This window comes from Takifugu flavidus, chromosome 8, assembly GCF_003711565.1.
Source record: "Takifugu flavidus isolate HTHZ2018 chromosome 8, ASM371156v2, whole genome shotgun sequence".
Classification (NCBI taxonomy): Eukaryota; Metazoa; Chordata; class Actinopteri; order Tetraodontiformes; family Tetraodontidae; genus Takifugu; species Takifugu flavidus.
In genome coordinates this window covers 14,095,397-14,103,091 of record NC_079527.1, presented here as the reverse complement: position 1 = coordinate 14,103,091, position 7,695 = coordinate 14,095,397, and the positions used below count along the sequence as shown (strand labels likewise).

The 7,695-nt window shown below is 48.3% G+C and overlaps 1 protein-coding gene across 6 annotated transcripts; it reads right to left on the bottom strand.

The window, feature by feature from the left end:
* Window positions 1-859: 859 nt before the first annotated feature.
* Window positions 860-7,660, bottom strand: uckl1a (uridine-cytidine kinase 1-like 1a). Of its 6 annotated transcripts, XM_057040648.1 has the most exons (16): window positions 7,534-7,631; window positions 6,490-7,030; window positions 4,881-5,065; window positions 4,631-4,737; window positions 4,372-4,542; window positions 3,852-3,923; window positions 3,577-3,766; window positions 3,409-3,470; window positions 2,851-2,867; window positions 2,624-2,722; window positions 2,448-2,541; window positions 2,302-2,364; window positions 2,119-2,241; window positions 1,871-1,978; window positions 1,555-1,711; window positions 860-1,236 (listed from the first exon to the last, which is right to left on the bottom strand). In XM_057040648.1, the coding sequence occupies exons 2-16, from the start codon at window positions 6,600-6,602 to the stop codon at window positions 1,100-1,102; spliced, it is 1,698 nt and encodes a 565-aa protein (XP_056896628.1). In that variant the 5' UTR covers window positions 6,603-7,030; window positions 7,534-7,631; the 3' UTR covers window positions 860-1,099. The 6 variants fall into 6 exon arrangements, 5 of the variants coding, with proteins under 5 accessions (XP_056896628.1, XP_056896630.1, XP_056896632.1 ...); XM_057040650.1 differs by lacking the exon at window positions 6,490-7,030 and having other exon boundaries at window positions 7,534-7,660; XM_057040652.1 differs by lacking the exon at window positions 6,490-7,030 and having other exon boundaries at window positions 4,925-5,065; window positions 7,534-7,659.
* Between the last annotated feature and the right edge of the window lie 35 nt (window positions 7,661-7,695).

The window sequence follows — 7,695 nt, the reverse complement described above, 5'->3', positions numbered from 1 at the left end:
ACAGGTTAACCTTGAGGCAGTAGTCACATGGGCGAGTGAGTCTTATGCTGTCTTGGAGAATACGGAGCGAGTCGCGTGACATCCGTGATCACGGTGTCACCCTCTCAAAAAGCGACGAGGCCAAAAAAACGCGCGTTGGAGCGCACGTGCACGTGTGTGTGTGTGGGGGGGTGCTGTAGGTGTGAAGATGATAGAACATTCACAGCTTATGCGCGTGTTAATCTCGCCGTCGCAGGAGCATGAATGACTGCACACACATGAATGGAGGCTGAAAGATTCATTGAAGGTGCAGGACGGACGGCAGAAATGATAAATGAGAGACTGGGGGGCCACCAGTACCACCAGCCTCACCAGGACGACTGGACTGGGAACACAGCAGCCAGGAAGGGACATTTTATTGCTCGTTTTGTACCCAGGTTAGGAATAAAATAATTAAACACGTGGTCACGTAGACTAAAATAGTCCTGAAATCTGAACACTTGTAGTAAAGAAGGAGTCTGTTGCTCCTCCACTGTACATGGACCCCGGCCTCTCCAGAGGGATGCAGATGCTCAGTGAACCACTGTGCGGCTAACTGGGGGCTACAGCGCCCCCCTCAGGCCACGGAGTGCATCACAAGTGGAGCTGGGTGGCCTGGATCTGAACCCTGAGAATCACGGGAGCGTGATGAACGCGGCCCTGACCTCGAACTGGTGAACCACACCTCCCCAGCCGGCCCAGAACCCAAACACGGCGTCCTGGAGACAAAGACTCCGTCCGTTCGTCTGAGAGCGGCGTGATAAAGTATTGGACACAATAAAACCCCACAAAATTAGATAATAAGCAGGAATATTACAAACAGGCTGAAACAATGTCAGGATGGGCTTGAGCATATAATAATTATTTAAAAAATCATCAGTGTCTTAATACATTTCTTAATACAGCCCCCCCCCAGAAAACAGTTAGAAAACATTCATGACGCCTTAGAAAACTCTGGTGGTTACAAAGACCGAGGATAAACTCCCTAAGAATAGAACGGTGTCTTCTGTACAGCACCAGGACAATATTGGCACTAAAAATAGAACTGAAAATGCTTTGATGATGAACTGGGACTCGTAAACTACAGGCCTGGCGTCTGTACAGGGGCGTCTTCGGCTTTTTGGAGGCGGCTTTTGTGTCGGCGCGACGGCTCCTCTTGGTCTTCTTCGCTCCAGCTGTCGGTGCCGTCGGTTCCAAAGTACCGGTCCCCAAAATCCCCTGAAAACACAGGAGAGTCGGCTCGGTTCATCACACGGAACCACCAGCTGTTTAATGTTGTTCGGAACCATAAAATCCTGATTCACCGCAGCTAATTAATTTCAGCTACAGAACTCATTAAATATTCATCTCAATGTTGGCGTGTGATGTTTAATTATGTGATTCATTCGTTCACTTATGTTTACAGACGACCTTCTGGTCCAACCGCGGGAGTTTGCTACGCTGATCCGGAGCACAATAATTCCATTAGAATCGGTGACGTGCGGAGCCTTTTTTTTCTCTTCGACTTCCTGTTTCTTCAGCGGCGTCGCCACTCACCGATACCAGGCACCACGTGTAAGAGGTCGTCCAGGCTCTTGTCCACGGCCGTGGTGATGATTTTGACCTTGGGGAAGGCGTAGGCCACAGAGTGGACGCCCAGCTCCGCCATCAGCAGCGAGACCAACACGATCTGGTCCTCCCGCACCTCGTGGTCCTGCGCGCACACAAATAGTTCCCTCACCAACTGAATTCTTTTTTAATTCTTTTTCTGCCCGTACGTGCACGGCAGCGGCCTGGCCGAGCTTGCGGGGGGGGGGGGGGGCTCGGTTTTAACTGGTTTTACTGCCGAACATGGACGCTAGTCTCCACCCACCAGCAGGACTCGCACTGCCATCATGGCCGCAGCTCCGGTGGAAACTGTGCTGTCCATGAGGATGACATGATCTTCGCTGATGTCTTTGGGCAGACGCAGGTAATGCAGCTGGCGAGGCCGCGGGGGGAGGAGACAGGTTGCCATGGTTACAGAAGCAGGAAGGGTATGGTTACCACAGAGACACATGTTATGTGGAGGAGAGAAAAGAGGCAATTAGAAAGAAAAAAAAAGGATCTGCTGCGACTCACCTCCGGTTCTCCTGAATCCACGTTGGTCTGGATCAGGATCTTGCCGATGCGGACGTCCTTGCACACGGCCCTCAGGGCGGGCTCCATCGTCTCGCCGGCGCGGAGGACCGACACGCCGGTGATCTGTGGAGACGAGGATGGATGAGCGGAGGAAAACCTCCTGGAAACACAACCGTCACTCACCCCTTTCCCGTCGTAACGCCGGCCTTCGTACTCGTGACCCTGCGGCGTCTGAACCACGCACGTCTGCCGGAGGAGAACGATAAAAATAAGACAGCAAAATACAGCTGACGACAGCAGCCACACCTTTAACACGAGCGCGCGCTCACCTGAGACGGCAGGAAGGTCAAAGCGCGCTCTATCAGGAGCCGCATTAGTCTCTTGGAGTAGAAGATGAACTCATCTCGGCTCGTTTCTCTGTTTCTGCATCGGGGGAAAGAAAGAGGGGTTAAAGATCAGACCCGTGCCTGGACAGGCGGGGACGTGTCCGAGCGGCGGCCGGTACCTGATGATGGTGTGCAGGCCTCTCACCTGCGGCGTGCTCTCCAGCACGCTGAGCGTCTGAGGCAGCGGCTGCGTCTGCTGAGCAGAGGCCAGGAGCGCCCTGAGGGCAGGAAAAGCAAAAGGTTAGTCTGATGAGTCTGATGAGGCGCCACATCCAGAGCAAGTCCAGACAGGTTAGGATGTAGTGTGGATGAAAGAAAAGGAGATAATAAATATGAACCGGCGTACCTGACGCTAAGCTCACGCTGCAGGAAGAGAGGAAAAGAGGAGTGAAAAAGGAAGAGATTTGGTGAGAACAGCAGCATCTGAGCTCAGATGGAGGCGTTTCTGCTGACGGATCAGCCCTGACAGTTTCAGGTCTTTTTGTGCTTCTACTCCCTGACGAGGGGACGGAGGATTTAAACGGCTTTCTTTCCAGAGCACAGGCAACAACAAGGACGACGTCTTAAGATCACTTTAGCGGTGATAACAGGAGGCGGGCGTGTGACTCGACACGAGCCGGAATATGTGCCGACAACTTCGGCGGCTTCTTAAACTCAGCTAAATTTGCTGCCACCAGATCACATTTAGAGCTTTTCTGTTTTGACTCGCGGCATCAAGGACATTTGCAACCGAACGTCTCATGTGGTGAGAGACGCTAAAAAGATTAAAGGACTCAAATGTGATAAAATAAACAGATGATACATGATTTTACTACTAAATTAGATCAAAGGGAGGCAGGCTCAAGTGCAGCAGCAGGGGTTCTGCCACAAGGTGGCGCCATCCTCTCAGCGTCCCGTGACTCACCTCCTCCAGCTGGCTGTGAACGTGCTGGACTATCAGATCGATGGCCACCATGTTTCCACCACCTGAGGAAGAGACCTGTGCATTAGCAGGCGAAGACGCGCATCTCCAGAGCTAACGAGCTGAGTAATGAGGCACAGATGAGTGGTGAGGGGACCCCGACGGCCTCACCTCTGGGCACAACGATGTCCGCCAGCCTCATGGTGGGTTCGATGTACTGCTCAAAAGCCGGTTTCACAAACTTGTTGTACTGCTTGATGACGCCTTCGATGTCCCGCCCGCGCTCTGTGATGTCCCTGCGGAGCCGGCGGACCAGCCGGATGTCTGAGTCTGTGTCCACGAAGATTTTCATATCCAGGAGCTGCAGAGGGAGAAAAACAAACTGTAATTTTCCACTTAAGCTGCTTCGTGTGACCGAAAAATCCTGCACATCAAAAACGCCTTACTTGAAGAAGCTCCTTGTCTGCAAAAGACATAATTCCCTCAAATATGATTACGCTGGCACCGTACACGTTCTTCTGCAAGAAGACAAATGGATATTTTGGAACATTAAAGCTGCGGAACTTCTTTTCATCTTTGAAACATGAAACCACAGAAAACACTGAATGCATCATTTACAATCTGTCACAATCTGTTACCCCAGATAACACATTGAAAATAATATTAACATCTCTCTCAAATGTTTACATCCAGATCAGATCACTCCACCAGTAAACCAGTCAAACTGGGCGTTTGTTCTGGGAATTTGACTGTACTCAGGAACTGGCATGTGTAACGCACAGTTCCACCGACAGGTGGTGCTGTTTGACGGACTGAAAGTAAACTCACCCTTGGCAAACAACTCGGTAAAATAAATACACACAACATAGTTATTGAGTGTGGTCACACCGATGATGATCCTCAAAGCCTTACAGCTGTGCTTTTATTGTGGTAAAAGAGCGAGACATGTCGTCCCCGAGCACTCACCCAGTCTTTCTGCCTCTTGTGTGTAGTGAAGTCATAAACGGGGATCTTCACACTCTTGCCCTGCTTCAGCTTCCGCACGGTGGCGACCAGCAGCTCGAAGTCAAACGCCCCGGGATGGTCAAAGTTGTAGTCGTTGCTCGCCGCCAGAGTCTGCTCTTCTGGGGACAGAACCTGCAAAACAAAACCCGTCCGTCAAAGCCTGATGGCCAGGAAAATGTCATGCTCGTTAACAATAAAAACGATTGGGTTTTTTTCTGACCTTGTAAAAAGAATCCATGGACAGCAGCACGACCCACGGCACATCCAGCGCCTCGATGATCTTATTGGCAACTGTGGTCTTCCCTGAGGCGCTGCCGCCACACAACCCTGCACACCCACAGTATTTCAGAGGCTCGTTTGTGTGTTTTCCAGAGTGTGGCTAATGTTGCCTGGCATTGTGAGTGTGTGGTGGCTGCAGTAGTCACAGCAGATGCTGCCAGTTCAAAGAAAATGGTCAGAACTCATCATACCAATGACGAATGCCTCCTTTGACTGTGCGCCATGCTCGTCATACCAGGGAGGTCGGCCAGCTGTGTAGATGGTGCGTGTTCCCGTGCGCAGCAGAGGAGGTTCTGATTTGCTGTGTGAGGTGGTGCTTTTCCTCCGAGGGGCTCCGGTGGGGGGCAGGAGCCGGTCCAAGGAGTCCTCCCCGCTGCTGCAGGGAAACGACACAGAGGCTGGCAGGTTAGAACACACAGGTGAACACACAACCAAAGCACTCCGTGATGTCACCATTATGGAACTGTTACTTTATGAAGTCATTATTGGAGTTAACAATAGGTGGGAAAAACAGATTTTCCATTTTAAAATGTATCATTTTTTTTAAAACTGGTCATTAAAATAGCATCTATATACCAGTGGGTGCCTTTATCACATTTTTCCTTGAAATTTTCAGGATTGTTTCCTAATAGTTTGGAGTGTGTTTTGTTTTTGTCCGAAAAAGTTTTGTTATTGTCCGACATAAAAAGGCTACCGATGTGAAACTAATTCCACGCCATGGTTCCGGTCTATATTTAACTCGGACACTTGAGCCTGTTTTTTTTTTAATATACTATAGTATTATTAGCTGAATATTGGACCGTTTGTCAGTGAATGCCTGTTGTGATTTTTTCTTCATTTTTTTATTTTCCAAGTCAATATTGAGAAAGACAAAAATAAGACGAAGAGAGAAATTTCCTCCCGGTCACTGACCTCCCCTGTAATACACCAACCTCACCACAAGGGTGCGTTAATACCTACTATAACGAGAGCTTTAACTTTTATAACCATACACAGTTCAAAAAACAATTAAACAATACGCCATTTAAATTGCATTTCATTAAAAACTAAAATTTAAAACTTAAACTCTACATATTGATTAATTCGATGAGCAATTCGTGATAGTTTTTGTAGTTTTGGCTTGGTTACAGGGAGGATTGTAATTTAGGATTATTCTCAGATTCCACAGCATTTGAAAGTAGACACCATGGAAAAAGAAAGACTTATCTTATCTTACACACAGTGTATTCTGTACCCGAGGACATATAAATGACAAAGAACCCGTCTCTGTGTGTAAGGGGTGTTTCCAGAACACCAACAACATTTTAAACATTCCAAAATACCTGCAGAACAAAACGAAGAGTATTTTCTCTCCTAAGTTTAATAGCAGTTTTCTGCCCTGGGGTCTAATCCAGTTTTCTGCAGAATATTCACACACTGTCTGATCCTGACTGGCATCCCAGTAAATAATTTATAGGTTATAAATTGTTTAGAGACAATAACACAAGCGAAGGTGTCAAAGTGAGCTGCAGGTCCCACCACTATAGGAAACCAGCAGTGCACACAAGCCTAACCGGGAAAGAAACTAATGATTATTTTGCATTTTCCACCGATGCGTTTCATAATTCTGCAGCCCCCTGCTGAGACAGAGCAAGGCTGAAAAGCCAAAATCCCGACAGTAACCCAGATCCTGCTCTTCCTCTGACCTCTCAACAACCCCTCAGTTTACAGATTATATTTATAGCTCCATATAGTGCCTGAGAATACCCAGAACGTGAAGTTAAAGACAGAAAAAAGGGAAAAAAAACATTCACATCTTACCTGCGATCAGACCTCAGGGACCAGCAGCCAGAGATTCTGGCTCCTGTGCCCTCCAGCAGAGTCATATCGGACCCGTACGACAAACGCCTCTCCTCCGGCTCACCTGTTGCCATGGCAACCAACCTTAACACACCACCGCCTCAATAAGCCTCAAACCCCGGCCTGTGTCCATGAAACCATCAGTGAAAATGACCGGTCACACTCATCTCCTGACTGCCGCAGGGTTCTCTGACCGCCTGGTGTGTGCGACCGTCACTAAGAGGATCACTGGGACGGCAGGAAGGGCGGCTCGACTGGTATTAACAGAGGAATCTGCCAGTCAAAGCAGGGCAGAGGTGTCTTCTGGTGTAAAATAAACCAACCTATTCCTGAAGAGGCTCCAACCCCGCCACCGCAGCTGGAGCCTTACCTCCTTTGTTAGGGTCAAGTTTAGTTTAACATCCTCAGATTCTAAAGAACATTTCTGAAGCGGATGCAACAAAACTAGCACGATGGTTGTGTTGATTCAGCGTGTAACCGTTTGGACCAGTGTGCACAGCATCTGCAACAGGAAGTGGAGGGTGACGTCACCCCTGGGGGGGCAGGTTAGGCCACAAACAAACTCACCTAAGAATGTGTTAATTATACACACAACTGAAGATAACACCTACAAATCACATTTATCCTTTAATGCTTTATCCCTTTAAAGGGTTAAAGGTCTTGGTACAACCGAAACTCGACAAAAATAAAACAAAACAATGAAATATTGTCATCTTGTCAAACACAATTTTCATCACTGGGGAAATTAATTTATCTTGACCAAAATCACACAAAGCGCGACAGTGAAATAAATATAATATCTGGGAGTAGTCTTCTACAACTACTACTACTAAGTTGATCTGAAATATTACATATTATTATATATAACATCAAATATGGAGAGACGCGTCAGACTGAGCAGCACGACTGTGGTTAGCGTAACCTTGCGCGATGGGCAGGTTGATTAAAAAAAACCAACAATTTCGACACAATCATTCAAACCGCGTCAGAGAAACATTTTGATACCTGTCCGAGCGGGACGACATTGTTCTGCCAGACTCCTGTTCCACTGAGATTCTGCGACCTCGAAGCCGGCATCGGCTGATGAACGCCATGGATGCCGCCTGTCCGCGCTGGGGGATTGTGGGTAATGTAGTGTCTTCGTAGCTCCGAGGAAATTCTTGATTG

What these genes read in the sequence shown, in the direction of transcription:
- uckl1a (XM_057040648.1), bottom strand. Translation starts at nt 6,602, where the DNA reads ATGGCAACAGGTGAGCCGGAGGAGAGGCGTTTGTCGTACGGGTCCGAT. An exon ending in TCCCTGAGGTCTGATCGCAG is followed by an intron (nt 5,066 to 6,489) that starts GTAAGATGTGAA and finishes GTTTCCCTGCAG; the next exon opens with CAGCGGGGAGGACTCCTTGG. An exon ending in AAAGGAGGCATTCGTCATTG is followed by an intron (nt 4,738 to 4,880) that starts GTATGATGAGTT and finishes GTGGGTGTGCAG; the next exon opens with GGTTGTGTGGCGGCAGCGCC.